We start from the raw sequence: 23,727 nt of genomic DNA, 5'->3' as shown, positions 1-23,727 counted from the left end.
CAGTGCCACCTGCAAGCGGAGAACGGGAACACACAGGAAGCGAGAGCAAGCCAAAACGCTACGCGCAATGCACTGACAACAAATATTATCCTATGCAACGTTTCGCAGAATTAAAACCGGTGAAATTTATCAAACAACAGCTGCAAAACGAGGTCTGAAAAGCTGAGCTGCCTGTGCGTTCATGGACAGTGCCAAAGGAGGGGGAGGAAGAGGCAAAAGAGGAAGAGGAAGGAGAGGACATCGTGGTGGAGAGGTGAGAGTTTGTTGACCCATTCAATTGGGATAATTTCCCGTCTTTTTAATATCTCATAGTATTAGCTGTATGACAGGCAGTATGAGGGTTTCGGCATGGTAAAGTCTAGGTCCTATATTTAAACCACATCTATAATTAGAACTAAATTTCAGTGTGTGTGTATGTTACTGAAAGTGATGCCTTTTCCACTACCAGGACAGAGATGTCCGCCTCTCTAAATCCATGTCTTATGCACTTCGCCATGGAGCCAGCCAGATGGGTCTGCAAATGGGTACAGGTGAGCTGCTTACAGTCAGATCTAGGTAACACAGATAATGCAGGGTAGACTGGTAGGGATGCAAATTTAGCAAGGACTCTAAAGGAGTTTTCATTTGAAAATGTAGCAAATTTTCATATTATTACCTGCAATATTAATTGCAGGTAATAATACACAGGAAGTTCACAAACACTTATAATGAGCATCAAAACCAGCCTCACACTTACACCTCCAAAAATTCCTCGTGATTGTGGTCAGTTAGCTCAGTCTTTGTCTCATTTAAGCATAAAGCTTTTCTCCAGAAGTCATTTAGCTTGTCCACGTGGGCAGTGTAATCATACTATAATCATTCTGCAGTTCAAAGAAATCATTAAAAGCCCTAAATCACCTCTATTAAGGGCTAAGACAAGTGATGTGTACTGAAAACATAAAGGACCCTGATACATAGAGATAACCTGCATGTAATTAATGTCACCATTATAAAGGACATTTAAGAACGTAGCCTGTACATATGTTTACCTAACAGCAAAATTAAGATGGGCAGTTTAAAATAAATAAAACCCAATATAAACATTTTACTGAGTACCCAATATGACCTATGAAAATGATATCATTCACCCAGGTATTTGTAGTATAATACTTTCTTCACAAAGTCTCCTGCTGGATATGCATACCAGTATTATCTGAGATCTGAGGGTGATTTCTGTAAACCAACATAAATTTGGTTTCCTTAACATTAAGAAGCTTCTTTAAACAAGACAATTTGGAGCTCTGACTCAGAGCAGGGTCAGCTGGTACAGTATTATACATTGAGCTACAGCCATTGCTCAGTTCCGGTAATTAGTGTATAAGGACGTAGTGTATCTGTTAATCAGAAGTTTGGTAGTTTGATCCCTGGTTGTTCCCAATGTGTATCTTGCTAAGGCACATTCATCCACTGATGCATCAGAGTATGAATGTGTGTGAATGTTAGACAGAAAAGCACTTACACACTAAAGTTGTGCCTGAAATCTGCTGGTTCGCTCGTCGAGTTTCAGGGTTGTTGCTCCTTTTACTGCTGGGATCACTTTGGACATTCCACATCTCCTCCAGTTTTTGTTGGTACTTCTGTTTTCTTGTGTTCCTTCTTTCTGATATTGCTGTCCGCTGGGATTGCCACATCTATCACAGCTGCGGTGTTCTGCTCCTTGTCAGCCAACACTATGTCTGTTTGGCTGGCCAGCAGCTGCTTGTCTGTCTGGAACTTGAAGTCCCACAGGGCCTTAGCCCTGCCATTTTCAAGCACCTTCAGCAGTGTTTGCCATGAGGACTTGGGGATTTCTAGTCCATATGTGGAACAGATGTTCCTGTATACTATCCCAGCCACTTGGTTGTTTCTCTTGGTGTATATTGTCCCAGGTACCATCTTACCTTTTTCTACTATGTGCTGGAGTGTCTCTGGAGCACCTTTGCACAGTCTTCAACTTTGGTCTTTATCAGCTGTGCTAGATTTCTGCCTCTATGGAGCTTGTGCTTGTAGCCCTTTCTTATGCTCCTAGGATCAGAGCCTAGGAGCATAATGTTTTCCTTTAGGCATGTACAAACTATGCATTGGGAAAGTCTGAGGACACACAGAGATTAGTACCAACTAACTAGAGGAACCTCTGATTATTATCATTTATAAATTTGATTCATTGTGTTTTGTCTACATGTGATGCTGGAATGCATCCTTAGAAAACACTCACTGGTGAAATACCTAGAGTTGTCTTAATCACAATCACGTTGCTTGATGTAAACAACAAGAAGGGTAAAAAACTTCAGTTACACCAAAAAGACTTATGCATTCAATATGAAATAAGTAGTGTGAACAGTTTTAAGCAATTAGAAAAGTGGTTGATACATATTTCTGATGTCCATATAACAAATTTCACCTATGGACAGATCCCATTTAACGATGTTGTCATAATATTGATAGCAGATGCAGACCTTAGATTTATTTTTATTTTTATTAATTTTAATATTGAACTTTTTAATATCCTTTTGCTGTTTTGGGATTATTTGCAGAGAAAATGCTGCAAATTGGATCAGTGCCTCAAACAAACAACTTGTTGCTCACAGGGCTATAACATCCACAGGGGAAATTTGACCATAGTCATAACAGCTCTCTTCACATATAGACGGCTTCCTGTTTGTGGAGGATCTCCTGGCTCACCCGCAGTTCCACTCGTACTCGTTGGAAGACGTTGAGAGAGTTGTGGCCACAAATGACAAGCAGCGCTTCAAGCTCTGTACCCACCCTGAGAATGGCCGGCTGCAGATTCGGGCCAATCAGGGTCATTCAGTACAGGTAACGAGAGTTACAAAATTGTAAGACATGTCAACACCTGTAAACTCTGAGAAGCTTATACTTGCTATTGTCAGCACATTGGCTATATTGCATTATCTCCTAGCTAGATGCTGAATTCAGTAAATATTCAGTTTGTTTGTTTGTTCTTGCTGATCAGCAAATGTTTAGAAAAATATGATGAAAATGTGATTTATATACTTTTGGGACATAAAACCAAAAAGCAACTCAGAAAATGCAGACTTTGCTTTAGTCAAATACCCAATTTATGCCTTATATACTGTAGATGTGTATGTGTGGGAGAGTGTTAGTGAGTCAAAGACTATTTTGAAGAAGTTACTCTATTTCTTTGCATTCTTGTCATGGAAGAAGTTCTACAACATGGTAAAACAAACTCCATTTTATCCCAAATAATGTAATAAATCAATTTAAATAGTCTTTGGAATATCAGCGTATCAGTGTCTTAGAATTAATCCCAAAATTACATTTTTAACAATCTTAAATTACAGGAAAATACACGGATACACAGAGTAGCTGTCTTTAATGTGTGCAGACTGATAATGATTATATGTGTAGTCAGGCCTTCCCAAATGCCCCACTGATGCTGGAAAAACCCTGCACGAGCGTTTGCATTTGATGTTAGGTTTAGTCCCAATAACAATGGGGAATATCTTGGAGGCTATGTTGCATATAAATTCATCTTCCTTTTAAATTTTTTGACACTGCCATTTGTTGCTGACATTTCAGCTGAGCATGGGATCAGTCAAACTCTCACTGGGCTTGAGTTTAATAATTTCTCTCACTATTTTCTCCGATACTAATCAACTGTCCATGGCTAATTACTAAAACAAAGCAATAGTAACCAGAATGCCTTTCTTTACCAGATTTAAGGCGGCTTTGTAAATCTGTGGCTATCCTGGCTGTGTTTCCACGGTCAGGTTGTGGATCTGGAGCTGAAACCGGTCATGGCTGGTTCTCCAGACTGCCCTGCTGAGGCCGTTCATGGCTCCTACCTCAGAAACTGGAGCTCCATCCAGCAGCAGGGCCTGAGCCGCATGAAGAGGACACACATCCATCTGGCACGAGGCTTGCCAGGGGAAGATGGCATCATCAGTGGTATGCTCGTGTGAGTTTGATGGAGAGTAGCTTGTCAGGAGGTTTGTACTACAGCGATATTTTTTTTCCCCACCAGGCATGAGGAAAGATTGTGATCTAGCTGTGTTTATTGATGTCCCCAAAGCACTGGCTGGTAAGATTAAACCCCGATTGCTGCTGTCCAATTATCTACCTTTACTCTATATGTGTAGGACCCAATGCTACTAGTTTTATGTGTCTCTACAGATGGTATCAAGTTCTTCTGGTCTGAGAATGATGTGCTGTTGACTGCAGGTGATGCTGAGGGTAAAATTCAACCTAAATACTTCAGCCGAGCTCTAAGACTGAGACCTTCAAGTAAGAAAAACTCTTATACAGAAATAAAAGTTTAGATTTCATGCTTACGTGGATTTGGGTTCACTATTTCCTTGTTCACTGAGCTCTCTTTTGCTGTGTTCCAGGGAGCATCCTGCCACTGCAGTAACAGCAGAGAGTGCTGTCCTGTCATTGGTCATTACCGCACTCACCTGACCATGTTAGCATCCGACGGTTGGTTGATGCTTATCCCAGTTCCCCTGGCAACACTTGTTTTTCCAGCAGCATCGATTTATCAGCAACAGAAGTGTATATTCAGAAATCTCCCAAAGTGGCACCTGATTGGTAAACTTAAAACTGTTGATTCATTATTGAAAGTGAACAGGACAGAAGGTTCATCCTTATTTTTATATGACAATTCAACAAACTTAAAAATACAGAGGCCTTGTTTTCCCCACTTCATGCTAAATAAAGCATTGTACCAATGACTACCAGGATATTTTAACTGGCAGATCTTTAAATAAAGCATATTGTGCATGTGGTTAGTCACGTGGCTAAGCATGGGAAATGAGAGGATGCAGACATTGAGGTTTAACGGACAGCAGTTTCCAGTAAGATATGGACTGACACGCACAGTGTGTGAGGGAAGATAACTTGTTTGAGGTTTCTGTGTAAGAAATTGCCAAAATATGTCACAGCCATAAGGAGGGAAAACAAGAGATAATGAAAAGTATACAGCTCTATTTATTTTAGTAAATGTTTTATGTGGTGAATATTTTTATTGCCATTTATCTTATATTTCTCAGTTATATCATTACCTGTAACATTAATTTCTAATAAAAGGTTTAAGTAACACTGGATCTGGAGCTCTGGACATTCAAGGCTTTCAATTCTGAGCAATGCTGATTACATTTCTTGACAGAGTGAGTTCAGAAAAGTAGTTAGAAGTTAGAGCTGGCTGTTTCAGCTGTTGATTTTACATTTCTTTGAGTCTGATTATGACGCCTGCTGAACCTGGACCAGAAGCCCAGCAGATTGGCCCAGCAGCAGTCCATCCTGTAGGGAGGGGGGAAGTCAGCATGAGGACCGCTGGAGTCTTGAACATGTCAGAACATATCAAGTTTAACATCCACTGATGTGTGAATGGAAAACTTGGTGTACTTACGAGTTTCTAACACATTTACAGTAAACTGAATATCTTGTTTTTGACGATTTCCTTATCTTTTTGTGGCTGCTTGAGTTAAACATTAAGTCTTTTTCCATGCTGGTTTTCCACTGAGACACAGGAGGTCTGATGGGCTGTCAACCATCCCATTGTCTGGGCTTTTGTGTTTCAGTCTTAGAGAGCTTCGTGGCCACCGGTCAACTTGTGGAATAGCTCCTCATTGAGCATTTCGCTCTTCTCCCGACTGCGTGTCGACATGAAAATGTAGCCGCCGATAAACTCATGAACGATTTTGCAATCAGCAGTCACACAGCTGAAGGCAATGTTCACATTCCCTTCAAACTCAATGGCCATCTGGAGTAGACGAAAATGAACACAAAAGAAATGCAGAGCTATTTAGAAAAAAAATCTTAATCCAGGGATAAAAAATATCTTCACTACAAATATACATACATATCCCAAGTTGTAAGTCATTAGGGCAATAGCTCCTAAATTTTCTTTCTGGTTTTGTAAAAGCATATTCATCAATCTCAGTTTCATTTCAGGTTTTTCACCTGGTTGTCTGTGCCCCACAGTTTCAGAACCATTTCCATTAAAAGTAAGAACTATAAATGTCACTTTATTGAAAGACACACTGTCAGCATGTTTTCAGAAGTCTTTAGCGTGCAGCTAAATTCATGCTTGGTTTGTGGGTCTGTCTCTAAACACACGAGCTTCTTTTCATTCATGCTCAGTTATCACAAATACCATTGTGTAATAAGGCATTGTACATCAATTGTACAAGAAGTAATATATTCTTGCAATCCTAAGGTTCAGGCTTCAGACTACTTCAGACTACTCAGAGTTCTCCCTCTTAGACAATTTTCTAAACCTCTTGGTAAAATATGAGGTCAGGACAGCGAGTAGAATGTTCAAACCTCTTGTCGGAAATATGGATCATAAAAACCTCTGAGAATGAAAACGTGAAGTTGAAAATGAGCATTCTAGACATTTTTAAATTATCAGACAGAAGCCTGTTCAAGATATGAGTCATACCTGTCTAATATCCCAGTTGACGTTCCACTGTTTCATGTTGTTGTAGCGCCAGGTCTTCACTACATCACCCACACTAAGGTCAATACGGATCAAGCGATTGGGAGCAATGCCGAGTACCTCATCTTTCCGGCTGCCTTTGAACCTGTTTGGGGGTGGAGTACATTTTGTTTAGATTCCTTTAAGTTAGATATTAGTGAAACTGTTGGGAAGACAACGTGAACATTTTATTTGTACTGTATAATCTGCAGATTCTGACAGAAATCAGCAACTATCCTTTGTAGCACCGCTCTTCTCTAAAACAGCAATAAGGATCATTATTAGGTTATTTACATGATTATGTAAATAACAAAATAACTTAAAGCAAAAATTGAAAAACGTAAAGTCCGAAGTCTTTATATTAAGGGCCATCAGTCAAACAATACTGTTTGCTCTGGGTCTAAACAGAGCGCGTTGTGTGTGACATCTTCTTTTGCGCATGCGGGCCGCTTTGAGCGTTCACACTAGAGCGCGTTTGCTGTCGCATTTTATTCGTAGTGTGAACAAGCAGACAAAAAAGTCGGATTTGATCAAAAAATTGGAATTGAGCATTAACATCTGCAGTGTGAACGTAGCCTTAGTCTGATGACTTTGCACATTGCTGGTGGAAGGATGTTTAAAATAAATCTTTCTGTCTGCCTAAAAAGTAAAAAAAAAAAAGTTAGGTTAGTTTCATTTTTTTAGCATTAACTACATATCTGCCGATCTTGGGCGTGCATTTCCCTCGACTACAGTCTCTGCTTTTATGCTGTTGAAACATTTATAATGTTCACAACACACAGAAGGAGGATGTTCGAGGTCAAGTGCTTTATAATAACCTTGTCACAGTGAATTTCGGTCTTTGATGTGTTCACTGGCACAGAATCAACTCTCAAAAGCTTTAAATGAAACTTTAAACTTAACCTGACAACAACGTATGAAAGCCCAAAGTCAGGCAGGGCTTGCCAGATCTGCAGGAAGCGCATCAATGCATCTGTCAGGGAGAGCTGAGCCACGTTCTGGTATGCATCCAGGATTCGAGGGGTCAGCTGGAAGAGCAGGCAGAGGGTAAAAGGTGAGATTTAATTATATTTTTGCTGCCATAAGCAGTTGCACATTTGCACAAAATTACTGTACTGCTCTTCAGGAAAATAATTAAGGTCATTTAGGTTGGTAATTTGGGCAATTGCGAAATGCCACACAGAATATATGAGATCAAAAATACTGCTTTGTGAAAACACAAGACAATAAATCTGCAACATTTATCCTTTTGTGGCCTGTTGCTACATCTGTACCTGTTTGGGTTTGTACTTTTTATGGTAACGTGGTGACACCAGACTGTGAGTATTGATGCTTTCTTCGCTGGCATTTGCACTGCTGGAACTAGAGTTGGTCTTTTGCATCGCCAGGAAAGAGCGGATACTCTGGATCTCACTTTGGAAACTGCTGTCGGCGAGGGTCTTGCCTTTGGATGCCAACCGGCACCCTGCCATCCACTGAGCATACTGCTGCTCCTGCAGGGTGAATTTCAAAGACATAACATAGAAAAAGGAGCATGAGAGACAGGTGTGACTGTGGTCAGAGCTGAGATGATGAACTGAAGATAGAGGCATTGAAAATGAAAGGATGTCACACGTAGAGATGCGAAGAGGTGTATGGGTGTGCGTGTGGCCTCACGTTCTCACAGCGAAGATAGACTTCATTCATGCCTTCAGGTGCTGGAATCAGGAGTCTGATAAGGAACTTCTGAGCAGCCACATTAACGTCTGGAGCCACCTCACATCCTGTGTAAAGGAGCAATATTAAAGTGGTATCATTACATTTGAGGTTCATGGTTAAACTGTTAAAAAAAAAAAAAAGCGTGTAGGAAGAGACTCATATGATCCCCGCTGATTCTCCTCAACCTCCTAAGACCCGAACTCTTCCATGTCATGCATTTTTAATTTCTCTTTGATATTTGGGCATATTGGGACCCGATGAATGTAAAAACAAAGAATCACCAGATTTGTTTTTTTTTACCCGATTTTTGTTCCTAAGAAAAATGAGAGCCACATATGAGGATATTCGTTTTAAATTTTGATGAAACAGAGGCAGTATAATGTCCTCGTGAGTGGATATCAGGCCCTTGTAGAGAAAAATTTAGTATTTTGGTCCAGACAACCCAAAATGTGATGTCCACATATGTGGATGCCAGGTCCTAGGAGGTTAATTCACTTTTAACTCATAGTACTTATCTACCTTTAGGTGTTCACTTCTTGCAATATATTAAAACTCAGTGTCTGATATGTGATTCTATATGTGTTGGAAGTTTTTGGATTTCTTCACTGACAACACCAGAAGATCTAAAATGTCACCCCCAGATTTAACATTTTCAGAGAGTCAGTCAACTTCATCACTGTTCTCTAAATATAATACCTGCACACTTCTTCATGGCAGCTTTTGGTCCACTGTCTCCTTTTATTCTGACTATTTACGCTATGATTATTTAGCAAATTGAGTCATTCCTTCCTGTTTTAAAACACAGTCATGCAGCCGTTTCTAAAGAAGCATAACTTTCGCCCATATTTCCTTAGTAACTGCAGACCGATACCAAAGTTACCTTTCTTTGCCAAGATTTTAGAAAAAAATTCTCATCTCCCAAGTTGCTTTCTAGATAAATACTTTTAACATATTTGAGAAATTTAAGCATGACTCTACAAGTATGCATAGTATATAATCTGCCCAATCAAAGGTGTAAAACATCCTTTTATTTTATAATTCTGGTGCTTGCATTATTTTAGTTTTTATTGGCCTCAGTGCATTCTTTTAAAACATTTGAAGCATAATGTAGGACTGCAGGGTTTCTACACTGGTTTTCCTCAACCTTTAGTGTCCAAATAGGAAACGGCTTCAGTTTCTACTAACTGCGATATCCCTCAGGGATCCATGTTAGGTCCTCTTTTAGTTTCAATATATTTGTTACCCCTTGACTCTAGCATTCATAAATACAACATTTACTATCACTGTTACGGCACTGTGATGGCACCCAGTTTTATCTGCCAGCCACACCTGACATTGACCACTCCTTTAAGAACCTCTTCGACTGTTTGAATGATCTGAAATCACAGTTAGCCAAAATATCCTTCAACTTCAAATCATAGCATAACTGAAGGTATTTTGCCTTCAGTTAGGTATTCTGCTAGAGTCTTTACTGGTACAAAGAAAAGACATCATGTCACTCCTGCTGTAGATCAGCAGTATGGAAGCTTGTCTCTGCCACATAAAAAAAGTGACTTAAGTTGAATTTTTGAGATACCTTACTAACAATATCAACTTAGTTCCCCCTGCTTACAATCAAGCTTCCATACACATGCAATAGCTGTGTATGGAAGCTTGATTAAAGGTTTTAAAATTGTACTATTTGTTTTTAAAGACCTCCATGGCCATAATATATTACAGGTCTTTTTCCTCCAGGTCCTTCAGCTTATCATCCCAATTTCTCTTAATGTCTCTTCTCAGCTAAAAACAGGTGAACTGTCATTGCCTCTAAGTTCTGGAATAGTCTGGCTTCCCACATAAGAACCTGCTCAACAATTGACAATTTTCATTCAGCTCTAAGACCTACCAGGCCCATTTTCGTCAAGTTTGAAGTCTCTCATGGTTTGGTCAAGCTCACTGTTAATGTTTTCTGCTACTGTTTTATTTAACTTCTTACCATTGTTACAATTTAGTTGTTTTTATTTTCATTTTCTGACTTATTTTCCAGTTATTATTTTTATTATATGATCTATTTAGGCAAGTTATGTGTTTTGTAATTGATTTTTGGAGACTTGGATTGCAAATAAGTGTGCCTGGAAATCACTTGTTATTTCCTAACATCTGTTATTTTAAAATGTGCTAAATACTTACCATTCTGTTAATAGCATGGTGCACTATATATAGCAGAAAAACATAACATAAAAATACGTAACGAAGTCATTACCTTTGAGGTTAATCATTTGAATGGGCTCTCCTATGCTTTCCTCTTTGCTCTTGAAATAGGAAATGGAGGTATCTTGGAACTTGAACCAGTATTGCTTGTACCCCTTCAGAGTCAGCCTTTTGGGTCTGAAATATACATGTAATCACATTAGCTGATTTCACCAGGGATTTCCCCCCCCCCCCCGGATTCATAACAAGTTAGAAATAAAGAGGAAGGTTACTAATAAATATTTATTTATTTAAAGAAAATGAAATTGATTTTAACCAGTTGGAAACCAGATCTCACCTAAATATCTTCAGGTAGTCAGTGAGTTCTGGTGCTGTCATATTTTCCTGGATAAAAGGCAAGTTTTTTCAGTTAATATGTTTTAGCAATAAAACTGTTAGTCAATCAATGTTAGTTTGACATAAGACCAAAAATTTAACTCAATGCTGTCTACATCATCAGTGGATTTGGATCCAGGCCTGTGTAACATAATACTACCATTAATGAAATATCTTAAATCAGGTGTTCTTAAAGCCAATCAGGGGGACAAGGAGGCCCATATAGGAAAAGTTCTACCATGAAACACTGATGTGCTGGACTATATTTTTTTTAACCATGAGTCAGGTGCATATCACATTTAATAATGTCAGCTGTACTTGTCAGTGTTAGGAAGGTTAAAATTGAAGTGAAATACTCCCTCTGTTTCATTCTGTGATCAAAGTAGTAAAGTGTACAGTAGCACATATCATCACAGGCAGCCACTGGCCTGCAAGCCACACTTTGAGAAGCCTGGACCTAAATTGTTATAAATTTCTGTTCCCTGTTATTAAAATAATTTAATTTTAAAAAGACTCGGGTGAGACTATTGTATCTGACCAGCAAATCAGATGCAGAGCTGCCTTCTCCCTCCATCTTGACCTCCAGGGACTGCAGGGCGGAATCCAGATCGTCCATGGCTGGATTGTTGCTCATGATCTGGGGCTCTGACTGAGCCACCTTACTGATATGATACTGCATGTAAAACAAGACAGAGAAATGTCCTATTTAATCCAGTTTTATACGACACTGCTTTACTGACGATTGAATAGACCAGATATATTTGAGGAGTGGGAGAACATTTGAGTCTCTATATTATCTGACATCCAGCGAAATGTCCACTTCCATTAGAGTGATTCACATATTTCACTGTCAGCAGATGGATTTTCTACCTGCAGAGCTCCAAACAGCATCATCTCCTCCTCGGTGCAGTCGATGTCTTCCAGCAGGATGGCCCAGCGTGCCTGCTCATAGAGCTGGGTCAGACGTACAGCATCATACTGCAGGATGGAGAGGAAAGAGAAGGATGAGGTTAGAGAGTTGATATACTGGCAAAGAAATATGCACACACACACACACACACACACACACACACACACACTCTCTGTATTTGTGTAAACACACACACACACACATACCTTGGGATCCATATCATAAGTAGCATAGTATTTGAAGCGAAGCCAGAGTTTATCACTCTCTTGGATGCCCTGCTGCAGAAGACAACGGGACGAGTCCAACCACCTGAGAGGGACAGACAAAGAATATATATGTTTATGATTTCATATTTGTTACATCCATGTTTATCTGTATTTAAAAGCACAAGAAAATACTATTTGACATCATATAGACAGCTTGACCTAAACAAAGTAAATTGGTAACATGATTGTTTTTAGAAACTGCATCTTATAGCAAAACACAGCAGAATAACAAAAAATGTGCAAAACCTTAAGAAACAAACATATACTTCTATATGAACTATATTCTGTATTTCACTTAATTTTATAGTGTTGTATATAGTGTACAAAAGTCTAGGGTGTGATCATTATTATTATTTAGCATAGTCTGAAGTGTCTTAGCCAAGCTTTCTTGTCATTTCTTTAAGTAGTCTTCAAAAATAATTCCCCAGGATTCTTGAAGGACATTTCAACCTCTTCTTTGGATTATCTGTCAAGATGATCACACATTGCTTCAATTATATTAAAGTCTAGGCTCTGGGGAAATCAATCCATTACTGATGGCATGCTTTTACTCCAGTGTGTTCCAACACACTGTCGTCAATGAGATGCTTTCCGGATGGTATTGCATAGTGGATCCAAATCTGACTGTACTTTCCAATGCTCATAATTCCATTTTTACAAGATCTCCAACACTGCTGGGTGAAATGCAGCTCCAAACCATGGCACAGCCTCCACTGTGTTTTACAGATGGTTTCTTGCCTCCTCCATACATATTCACCACCGTTTGAATGAAATTTTTCAAATTTGGATTCATCACTCCATAAGACCTGTCACCACAGATTTTGTTAGCACACCTCAGCCTTTTCTCCCTATATATCTACATTTTTCTCTCAACCATCCTTCCACTGGCACGATTTCTGTATTAAATGGATTAAAAGAAGGGACAAATGCATCTCTCTAGTCCTGTGTCAACTCTTTCCTGGATTATTTCCTATTTCTTAAGGACATGACTTTCATGTACTGTTTATTCTTCTTTTTCTGTCCTCTACTTCTAACATTTCCACAAATGTTTTAAGGACACACTGCACACTCTGCTAATTAATAGCTAACAGCTCTCTGGGAATAGGTGCAAAAATACAATTTTATGCCAATCAACTGCGTTATCTTTAACATTTTACAAAAATAGAAATAAACAACACCAGTTCATCCCTTGAGTTAGGTGTCACTTTATGCTTGCATGACTCATAGGTCAGTGTTGAGGGTCTAAACAAAAAGAAAAACAAACAAAACATTCTGGTTGCTAAGGTACAAGGACTGGACTGAAAGTGGGTGAAAAATCATTTAATGTCTAAAGGCTCCTTGGAAGTAAAATATGAAGAAATGACGTGTGGCTCAAGACTTTTGCACATTACTATATTACTGACTACTTATTATAAAGCTAATGATATAATGTGCTTTATGTAAGCTCATGTATTTGATGTTTTCAAAAAGTATTTATTTGATGTGTAATTATGCAACAATGGCTGAGGCAGCTGAAGTTTAAAGCGGCTTTGAACTTTAGAGAGATAAAGCAGGAGACTTTAAAAAAGCTGCGACTGTGCCTAATTTATTACATCAAAGAGTCTAAAAGCCCTTCAAACAGCTCCTATTTTAATACATTTGTAGGCACTGGCGGTAGTATCTTTATGAACCAGCATGCGCATAAGATAAAATATGTCTGAACTCGAGATCAGAGGAGGCCACTGCTTCAGTAGATACAGCTCTGAGTTCTGGAAACCCCCAGTTTTCTTTATCAGGACTGATAAAAAAAAGAAAAGTGGCAAGTGATTACACCGGCCTTCTGTATTGTGGGGTAAGAATACTAACTGAGGCAGCATCCCTGATAGCTAGTTAATAAGAGGACTCAGTTTGTGGGGAACTTGTTTGTTAAACATCCTACATCAGTGTGACATGGACAATGAAACTCTATCAGTTCCCCCTGCGATGTAAACACCTGGTTTGACAGACTGATACCTGTGCACACATACCTGCCATTGATGTGAGCCTTGTCCACAACACTGGCTGGGCGGTACTGCTTGGCTATGACCTCAGGGGCAGGGGGAGGCTGACTGACTGACAGCATCTTGTAGATGGCCTCCATCTCCGGTGAGTCGGCAAAGTGAGCGGGCATGCCGTTATACAGACAGGGCCGGGATACTGCAAAAGGAGTGGAAATAATAAGGTCGACCTGCGTAGTTTTAATTAAAATGACAGCACACAATGTTTTAAATGTTTTTCAGGCCTTTTACATTACATGGGAAATGATTTAATAGAATTTTCACTATGTTATGCCTGCAGTGTAAATAAAATGTGATGCGTGTACCCGAGGAAAGGGGCACCTCGGTCAGGTCGTAGATCTCTGGTGCCAAATTTTTGTCTTTCTTCTTTTTCTTCTCCTCTATGGGTCGAAGGAGGGAGAGTTCCTCAGGGTGACGAATGTCTATTAAAAATAAATAAATAATATGTACAGTAACAGTGCTGTAAAGGTGATAAGTTATTCAGGGGTGTGTTTACTTCTAGTATGAAGCTGATTGTTAAAGCGATACCCAAAGAATAGACTCTGTGGCGCAACGGTAGCGCGTCTGACTCCAGATCAGAAGGCTGCGTGTTCAAATCACGTCAGGGTCACGTCCTTTAATATCTTACCCTCTAACAAAGCTAGATGTTACATTTGTATCCTCACTTAACAGCAATCTGTTAACTGACGATCTTCACTCATAACTGATCTAGGTTCTGCTGGAGCTTTCTTCCTGTTTAAAAGTTTTCGTGTATTCTCTGTATTATTGTTAGATCTTTACTTTACAATAAGCAGATATCTTCATCTTACTGAAGAATTGTTCACAGGCGGATATAATACCAGAATTAGTACATATAATAGTAAGGAACTGTTAATGTCAATGCTGTCACTTTGCTACTGACGTTCCCCCACCTCCAACTTGTCAGTATCGTTGGATTGAAACCTTGCACTGTGAAAGGCTCTGATTGCGCAGGACATGCACTGTTGTCCTGATAAGGATTGGCAAGAGATGAGAATCTGTTAAACTGACAACCCTGGTCAAACGGCTGTAACATGACCCTGTGGTGCAATAGTAGTGTGTCTGACTCCTGATCAGATGGTTGTCTGTCTGAGTCACTTAGGCTCATGGTTCTGAGGACCTCACTCCTATCCTCTAGGCAAGGCAAGGCAAGGCAAGTTTATTTGTATAGCACAATTCAACAACAAGGTGATTCAAAGTGCTTTACAGAGACATTAGAAACAAAAACAAATAAAAAGCATGATTTAAAATTGATTAAAACAAGCAGACAAACAAACTAAGTAATTAACAAACAAAACAGTATATAAAATCAAAACAGATAAAATCAGAACAATAGATAAAATCAGTAGTTAAAATGTTAGTTTTGAAATTTAAGCTTAAAAGTGTGGATTTGGTGCTTTATTCAAATGCAGCTGAGAACAGGAGGAGTTCAGTTGACCTAAGATGTCCTCCAGGTCTTTGCTGTTAATAGGGTGAAACTGTTTTATGGTGTTTAAACAGTTTTTCGGTGGACACAGTACATAGTCTGGATCTGCTGTTGATGTACCAATTGCTTGTCTAATCTTTTGGATTTTTTCTGTGAAGAATTTGGCAAAGTCATTGCAGGCCATGGTTGAATGAAGTTCAGCTGCCACTGGCACAGGAGGGTTTGTTAGCCTGTCAACTGTAGAAAATAAGACCCGAGCATTATGACTGTTTTTAGTGATGATGTCAGAGAAGTAGGACCTTCTTGCACTCCTCAGTTGTAAATTATAATTGTGAAGTTTCTCTTTATAGATGTCATAGTGAACCTGGAGGTTTGTTTTTCTCCATCTGCGCTCAGCTTTCCTACACTCTCTTTTTTCATTTTTCACTAGTGTGGAGTTTCTCCATGGAGACTTTTTCCTTCCAGAGATAACCTTCACCTTAATGGGAGCAATTGTATCCATTACATTTAACATTTTTGCATTGAAGCTATTGACGAGCTCATTGGCTGAACCTCTGGACAGGTCAGGTGTTAATGGGAAGACCTGGTTAAAGATCTCACTACTGTCTTCAGTTATACACCGTTTTGTGATCACTGCTGTTGATATATTTGTGTGGGCTGAGATTTTACTTTCAAAGAAAACACAGTAATGATCAGACAGGCCCACATCAGACACAGTAATGTTTGAAATGCTCAGGCCCTTGGAGATCAGTAGGTCAAGAGTGTGTCCTCTATTATGTGTGGCCTCTGTTACATGCTGAGTCAGCCCAAAGTTGCCCAGAGTGTTAATCAGGTCTTTAGTCCCTTTGTCCTGAGGGTTGTCCACATGGATGTTAAAATCCCCAACAATAATTACACAATCGAAATCAACACAGATCACAGACAGCAGTTCACTGAGGTCATTAAAAAAGTCTGTGCAGTATTTGGGAGGCCTGTAAACATTAAGAAACACAACTTTGGATGGGGCCTTCAGCTGTAAAGCCACATATTCAAAAGACTGAAAACTTCCAGGAGATAGCTGCTTACATTGAAATGATTCATTAAATAAGACAGCAACCCCTCCTCCTCTCCTGCTCACCCTGGCCTCACTGATAAAACTGTAGTTAGGAGGGGTCGTCTCGATGAGAACAGCTCCACTGTTACTTTGGTCCAACCAAGTTTCAGTTAAAAACATAAAATCAAGGCTGTGCTCAGTGATTAAATCATTAATTAAAAATGTTTTCCCAGCTAAAGATCTAACATTTAATAAAGCCAACTTAAGTGTTTTAGAGGCATTACTTGTCCCCTCGTGTTTGGGAGCAGTCTGTGGCACACAAGGTATGTTTACTATGTTTAAAGATCTTTTAGAGTGCAGCTCTCTGTGTTTTGACCAGGCCACATGTCTAACTAAGAAAGACATTAAAACTAGGGCATTTTAATCAATTAAAACCAGGTTCTTATTAATATTTGAACTGTGTGTGATGTGTGTGTAGTACAGCAGATAATTTGACATAACAAGAGATTTTCATAAGTACCAAAAATGGCACATATACTATAAACAAACTTTACTTTGGTATTCTACCCCACCCCAAAAGTTTTCCAGTGTTATTACACTGACACTTTGTATTGAGTCTGACCTGAGAAAGCGACCACCTGTATGACTCTGTGGCGCAACGGTAGCGCGTCTGACTCCAGATCAGAAGGCTGCGTGTTCAAATCACGTCAGGGTCAATTTATTTACTGCTTAAATCAGTGAAGTGTAAGAGTGCATACCAAAATTATAATTTGGTATTCAAAATTTCCTTTTTGTTCAACATTTAGTGCCACTGCAGAGCTGCTTTTATTTATCTCATCTCAGGAAAATGCATTCCTCTTTTCCTAGGTCTGGCCATTTTCCTCTTCCTTATATCAAACATCTGTTGTCTTTATATTACTTTAAAAAATAATTTATTGTCTATTAGATGCCAACTAGGTGCCTTTATATGCAGTGGTGTGCAACTACAGCAAAGTGGAATTTTGGAGCATACATACTCCCTACAAATCCTCACATACACCTCTTGATATTGATCCATACAAACAACATATGAAGCAATGTCACAACAAGGCAGGAAGCAATGCGGGATTTAAAATTAGAAATAAAAAAATAAAAGTTTATAGTCAAGAGAATGTCCTCAACATGGATGTGTCTTTTCTGCCAGTACAAGTGAGCTCTAGGAGCAAATATAATTAAAAAGGAACTGCTTACTTGATGATACCAAGCCTTATCTTTGAACATGTGTGTGACATTTCTATAGACAGATGTCATTATTTTCCCCCTTCCGTGCTGCTTTAAAAAACCTTTCCAGTCTGCTGGCCCCTCCCGGGGATTTCTGGTGAGGAATCGAGACCAAGAAGTGCCAAAATTAGACAAAATGAAAGCACAAAGCAGATGGGGAAGGCCCTCTCTGGCAACAGTCACCCTGCGATGTATTAATGAGACACTTTGACACATTTCACTGATTAAATTATTGTGAACAGCTATATTACAGCTTGAGTACTTAGAATCCGCAACTTGACTGAGAAGGAGAGATGAGAAAAAGAACTTAGATGTGTAAATGTTGCTAGCAAACAGAGAACTAGACAAAAGAGAGAAATGAAAGAAAGAAAATCTTACTAAGCATTCTGCAGATGCCCATCACTGTCTGGAAGACGGGATTGGAGAAGCAGACCCGGAGCCTCAGTGTAATGCCGTTGGGCAGACCCAGTCTTAGGGGCTTGTGCTGGGGCATGAAGACCAGCTTGGCATCAGCGTGGATACCATATTTCTCCAGAGTCCAGGCTGTCCGCAGCAGCCACCGCTGCTTTTGCTCCCACCACAGCGCATGATCTGACCAGTCCTGTTTGATCTCTGCAGAGGACAGAAACAAAAGTCAGAGTAAAAAGAGTTAAACTATTCAAGAAACTGAATCTGGTCATCTTTACTTTAAAAATATTCTAATTTACTTATTACTATGATGATCATCGGATATTTTAAATGGCATTTTACCTGAAAAATAATGGATTTTTAATTGACTTTTTGTATGGTTAGTTTTAACAAAAGCCATAAAGTGATTTCTTGTCTTTTTTTCACCTGTAAAACTTTAAAGTTTCTACTGACCATTAATCTTTTGTAAATATAAATGAACCGTTTTCCGCTTATATTAGGCAGCCATAGTGCTGTACTTGACTGTGTTATGGAAATATGTTTCTAATATTGTCTCCATTCCCATTTGAATGTAACAAATATAAGAAAGGAGTCAATACAGTCTGCATGCACAGCATAACTATTGTAGAACAAACAAAAGGAAATGTGTGAGCTTAAAATTTAGAATTGATGATAGAGCTGTTGTATTGGTCTGCAGCTGCTGGTATTACCTGATCTCCCCCACAAAACTTTGGTTTTCACCTATTCGATACCTGGTCTGCCTCCTCATTTACATTATATTACTAATAAAAAGAATACAGTATTACATTATTATTACTGCTGTTGGCCACTTTACTAGATATGTATGTCACATGTCATGTCCTATCTTTCACTCTGCTCTCGTTCCTTTGCTCGTACCGCCAATGGCTCCCTCTCTAGTTCTGCTGGAGATTTCTTCACGTTAAAAAGGAGTTTTTCGTTCCCACTGTTGCCAAGTAGTTGCCAAGTAGGGGTCCTGTGATTGTTTGAGTTTCCTTAGTGCTTTCACCTTCACAACTTACAAACCATAGCGTCGTGTTTTTTTTAGTTAAAATTTTTTTACGTGTGTGAAGTATTTTAGGATTCGGGGGAGTTAGCGTAGTTAGTGTATTGTATGGTAGCAACAGTGCTTATGTTTGCAATTGCTAATTAAATATCACAAATTAATTCGTTTAATTTTTAATATTTAATTAGTGACATTTGATCATTAAAAATTTACGCAAGGCTTATTAATATATCAATTTTAGTAGCCAGCTAAATTGTTTTTCTATGCTTTGAGCAACACTGCTATGACACACTATATAACATAATTTCTTTGTTTAAAGCTAACCCCAGTTCACCGCATTTGTGACCTAATAATTAACTAGTTTGTTTGTTTGTTTGTTTGTTTTTTTCCATTAAGAAAGGAAACGGTGTGTAAACATAGTTGGTGCATTCACTGTGCAGACTCTGTGGCGCAACGGTAGCGCGTCTGACTCCAGATCAGAAGGTTGCGTGTTCAAATCACGTCAGGGTCATTTCTTTAGTCTCTTACCCTCTGAGAAGTCTTGATGCATGCTCAATCATACAGGTAAAGATGACTCACTTCAGTCTCGAGACTGAAGAAGTCGCCAAATGTTTTCCAACTGAAAACGCTACTTTTTGGGATACCTCAGTATTACAAGCCCCAGGGCAGCTGTGGCTACAATGTAGCTTGCCATTGCCAGTGTGTGAATGTGTGTGTGAATGGGTGAATGACTGAATGTAGTGTAAAGAGCTTTGGGGTCCTTAGGGACTGAGTAAAGCGCTATACAAATGCAGGCCATTTACCATTTTACATTTGTATCTAAAACCAGCAATCTGTTAACTGAGGATCTATTCTTGTAATTCATCCAGGTTCTGCTGAACATTTCTTCCTGTTTAAAATAAGCTTTAAATGTTTAAGGTTTAACATTTAAGAGACTGACATGAAAAACTGTTTAGATGTTTCAGAGGGTGAAATACATCAAAATCTCTGAAAGGAGATAATAACACTTAACAGAATATCAAAAAGTACTTTATGAGGGACGATTTCATATCTACTACCCAGTAGTGCATAAAAATGATGAATATATGCATTACTCATTTTTCAAGAGGGTAAAAGTTTGATGAAAAGTTGAGTGAATGACGCTATAACAATAAAAAAATATCAGTTGTAATTTTCAGACTGACACCTTGCATTGACTCATTGACCTGAGAAAATGACCACCTGTGAGACTCTGTGGCGCAACGGTAGCGCGTCTGACTCCAGATCAGAAGGTTGCGTGTTCAAATCACGTCAGGGTCATTTCTTTACTTAATTCTGCTCCTTATACGATGCTTTACACTGCTCTTATGTGACCACTACCAAACAATGCTAGGCAATAGCCAGACTGCTTTCAGTATGTTCCCACATGGCTCATATTTGTCTGCTAGTTCTTCGTTTTTCCACACATTATTTATACTAATGTTCCTGAAACACGTCATAGGAAAGTGCAGCTTTATTAACTGGAATATGTTCACTACAGAGTTAAATCAGCAGGACCTTATGGATCTTGGATTGTGAGAGATGCAGCACAACACAGTTACCCACTCTGCATTGATCCTGATGTGATTTGAACATTTTCCTTATTGCTTTTCCTTATTTTCTGTTGTCAGAAGTTCACATACACTCAGCGACAGCTTGGATCTTTTTTTGGACAAGTGGTGACACATCTGAATAACGCATCTGGAAACGTCCTTGGAATCTACAGCTGTTCAGAAATGGCAGCAAGGACCTTCCGAACTTTTTCCATTGTTCTGAACATTGGTCAGTCCAATGATTGCAATCAATTTACTGTTTGTCCAGTGCAGGGTTCGTCTGGGGTGGAGTCTGTCTCTGCTGTCAAAGGGCTGTGTAGTCTTTTTCAGGGCTAACACGGCGAGACGTTCACACTTAAGACTGATTTAGAATCACTAATTAACCAAGCGTGCATGTCTTTGAGAACAAATATGCATAAAAGGTCATGTCAGGTACGCAACATAGGCTGTGAGCACAAAAAAATTAAAAAGAAAAAAAACAAACAGTTTCTTTCTGTTCAAAATGTCTTTTTGCAAATGGCAACCAATAAGATGAAAGTTGACTTAAGGTAAGAGAGAAAGAAGTTATGGATTTTATAAATTTCTTAGATGGTGGATAGACTTAAGGGCGGCATCAAGGCCCAGTAGAAAATGCATAAGAAATATTTTGAATAACAGAAATCTAAAGCTAGTAATGAGCGTAACAGATCAAATACAACCTTAAATAAAAAAAGACTGAAATATATTGTGTGAATACAGCGGCGCACATCACACTAGCAATGCTTTATAACATGTGTACAAAACATGTTTGAATAATGGGTGACTGATGTTGATTGAATGCATGCATAGACCTGCTCGCAATTAACAAGTGATCAATTTGCCCGAGCTTTATTTATAGCTTTGTTTCCTCACTTCTTCAATGTTTGCTCCTAGGTCATTTACATTCATCCTCTCTGAAACTAAAACAGCCTCATGTGATTGAACTGTTTTGGTTAGATCTTACTGGTGTCTGCATGATCCGTCCAACCTAATTGGTCTCACATTGACAAACTACTTGATGAAACATATGTTTAGACTGATGTTGTGTTTCTTGCTGAAAGCAGTGGCGGAAGAAGTGAACAAACTAAAATTGAAAACATGTAGCAGGTGACAAAAGAAAAAAAAATTATAAGAGCAGTTCAGAGGACTTGTGACACACTGTGTGCTGAATAATTCATTCAGTTTTCTTGCCTTAACTATGCATTTGTAATTTTGTTAACTGCATGTGAACTCTTGTGTGAATATGTAAATTACGACACTAATTTTAGTCTGAAGTGTGACTGAGAGGAAGACAAAGAGAGGAAGACAGAGCTACCCACGTGTCTTTTCCACCAACTTGAGGATAACCCCTCCGATGTGAAGGTCGGAGGCCACGCTGATGGTGACGGGTGGGGCATCGAGCCCCAGGTCCTCCACCGTGACTGACAGGTCCCACGCCGCCATACTGGAAAAAAAGAGAGCGTGGGATAGTGAGAAAGAAATGCAGGAGACAAGCCTGACAGAGCACAGTGACAGATAAACAGACAAACACGGAGAGAGTAAACAACTTTATCGACCTCCTCCATCTTTTATGTGATGGATTATGGGTGACAAATGAATTGTGTTTCTTTTTATTTGTCCTTGTTGTTACATATGTGACAACAATGACAAAGACAATGGAAGAAGACGTGTAATTAACTTTCCTTTGTTTCTTCGCCACATTGATCAAACTGTGAAAAATCAGCTCCATGAGACTGACATGAAAAACTGTTCAGATGTTTCAGAGGGAGTGTTAGGGTCAGAGTGAGCAACGATGCTCCTTTGAAATACATCTACGTTTTTGCAAGACATTTAAAACTCTCTAAAAGGAGATAATCACATGCAAGAATATTACAAAGTACTTTATGAGGGATAAGTTCATATCTGAATTATGAATTATGAATATATGCATTAATTATTTTTCAAGAGGGTAAAAGTGTGATGAAAAATTGAGTGAGTTATTTTATAACAATTATAAAAAATTTAAAAAAGAAATCGGATAGCTTTGGTAATATAACACCTCCTTCTGCTTTTCGGGGCATTTAAAATATTGAATGAGACAAAGGGAGGATATTTGACCTGCCAATCACTCTTTGGCCTATCAGAGAAAACCAACTTTAACCCACATAATACTGCGCAACATGACACAGACACACACGTATAATGGATAAGATGTCCACTTTGATGAGCACTTCCTGTTTCTGACTTAAACTATCACCATGGATGCACACTTCCGCTTTCTGACCCACCCAAAGTGAGAAGTTCATCCCCTGTTAAGACAGTGTCCTCCTGCATATGTATGAAAAGTAGAAGCCCACCTTGAAGATATTGGATTTACGGACTGAAATGTATCTGAACTTAATTAAGAACTGAAATAAGAGCAGATAGAGACATAACAATGCATAAATAAAAGTTTCACACCCCCTGCACCTCTACTTAGGCCTACACTTTCCACATCTGTATGAGTCTAATCATAATTTTCCATCTGTGTGACCACTTCATCATTTTACATTTCATTTCATGAAGTGGTGAAAGTAAATACATGACCTCAGATGTGTGTATAACAGAGAAGCTTCGTAAACATGCGCATACACACACGCCCTGTCCTAAACTTGCTCTCTGTCCTCATGCTGTCTCTCTCTCACACACACACACACACACTTTAAAGGACAATACCGTCAGTTTCCCGCGTCCAAGGTTTTGAAAAATGGAAACTGGGGACCCCCTGTGCCTCTGTCAAGATCTCTGAAGAAGTTTACCAGGTTTTCTGAGAGAAGGTTTACCAGTTTTGTCTCTCTCTGGTTGTGGTCTCTGCTACTTGTGTCACCGCTGCTTGTTCCTTTTTTTTTTTCTCTGTCAGTTTCCGACAGGCGGAAATGTGAAAAGGCTCAAACATTTTTCACTGACAGACTGTGGGAGTGACACATATATGGCAATTTGGGTGTGCATAAATATGTTATTTTTGTGTGTTGAGTAATCAGCAAAAATGTAACTTTAG

At 39.1% G+C, this 23,727-nt stretch overlaps 2 protein-coding genes and 4 non-coding genes across 7 annotated transcripts; 5 read left to right on the top strand and 1 right to left on the bottom strand.

Moving 5' to 3' along the window:
• The first annotated feature begins 18 nt into the window (after positions 1–18).
• trpt1 (tRNA phosphotransferase 1) lies at positions 19–5,102 on the top strand. Of its 2 annotated transcripts, none has more exons than XM_084948971.1 (7): positions 19–253; positions 449–530; positions 2,666–2,835; positions 3,771–3,948; positions 4,025–4,081; positions 4,222–4,284; positions 4,389–5,102. In XM_084948971.1, the coding sequence occupies exons 1-7, from the start codon at positions 182–184 to the stop codon at positions 4,409–4,411; spliced, it is 645 nt and encodes a 214-aa protein (XP_084805097.1). In that variant the 5' UTR covers positions 19–181; the 3' UTR covers positions 4,412–5,102. The 2 variants fall into 2 exon arrangements, with proteins under 2 accessions (XP_084805097.1, XP_084805088.1); XM_084948962.1 differs by having other exon boundaries at positions 21–253; positions 4,174–4,284.
• fermt3b (FERM domain containing kindlin 3b) lies at positions 4,969–23,593 on the bottom strand. The gene is made up of 15 exons (XM_084948949.1): positions 23,406–23,593; positions 22,031–22,155; positions 18,069–18,302; positions 14,259–14,375; positions 13,924–14,092; positions 11,858–11,960; positions 11,612–11,719; positions 11,280–11,414; positions 10,704–10,750; positions 10,419–10,543; positions 8,135–8,241; positions 7,753–7,971; positions 7,382–7,506; positions 6,443–6,584; positions 4,969–5,761 (listed from the first exon to the last, which is right to left on the bottom strand). The coding sequence occupies exons 2-15, from the start codon at positions 22,152–22,154 to the stop codon at positions 5,582–5,584; spliced, it is 1,935 nt and encodes a 644-aa protein (XP_084805075.1). The 5' UTR covers position 22,155; positions 23,406–23,593; the 3' UTR covers positions 4,969–5,581.
• Positions 14,492–14,563, top strand: trnaw-cca (transfer RNA tryptophan (anticodon CCA)). The gene has a single exon. It is a non-coding gene; the product is annotated as a tRNA-Trp (tRNA).
• Positions 17,075–17,146, top strand: trnaw-cca (transfer RNA tryptophan (anticodon CCA)). The gene has a single exon. It is a non-coding gene; the product is annotated as a tRNA-Trp (tRNA).
• Positions 19,562–19,633, top strand: trnaw-cca (transfer RNA tryptophan (anticodon CCA)). Its single transcript has one exon. It is a non-coding gene; the product is annotated as a tRNA-Trp (tRNA).
• On the top strand, positions 20,350–20,421 carry trnaw-cca (transfer RNA tryptophan (anticodon CCA)). The gene has a single exon. It is a non-coding gene; the product is annotated as a tRNA-Trp (tRNA).
• Positions 23,594–23,727: the final 134 nt, after the last annotated feature.

Source organism: Perissodus microlepis, chromosome 2 (genome assembly GCF_051167445.1).
Source record: "Perissodus microlepis isolate ML-2025 ecotype Zambia chromosome 2, ASM5116744v1, whole genome shotgun sequence".
Taxonomy (NCBI): domain Eukaryota; kingdom Metazoa; phylum Chordata; class Actinopteri; order Cichliformes; family Cichlidae; genus Perissodus; species Perissodus microlepis.
Note: the sequence above shows the minus strand (reverse complement) of the source record. Positions and strands in the feature narration are given on the sequence as shown.

Bases quoted from the DNA above. Each gene is read 5' to 3' on its own strand.
- fermt3b (XM_084948949.1), bottom strand. From the start codon at position 22,154: ATGGCGGCGTGGGACCTGTCAGTCACGGTGGAGGACCTGGGGCTCGAT. The intron at 7,972-8,134 runs GTGAGGCCACAC...TTCACCCTGCAG, and splicing joins TCTATCTTCGCTGTGAGAAC to GAGCAGCAGTATGCTCAGTG. The intron at 7,507-7,752 runs GTACAGATGTAG...CTGCTCTTCCAG, and splicing joins AAAAGTACAAACCCAAACAG to CTGACCCCTCGAATCCTGGA.
- trpt1 (XM_084948962.1), top strand. From the start codon at position 182: ATGGACAGTGCCAAAGGAGGGGGAGGAAGAGGCAAAAGAGGAAGAGGA. The intron at 254-448 runs GTGAGAGTTTGT...TTCCACTACCAG, and splicing joins GAGGACATCGTGGTGGAGAG to GACAGAGATGTCCGCCTCTC. The intron at 4,285-4,388 runs GTAAGAAAAACT...GCTGTGTTCCAG, and splicing joins TCTAAGACTGAGACCTTCAA to GGAGCATCCTGCCACTGCAG.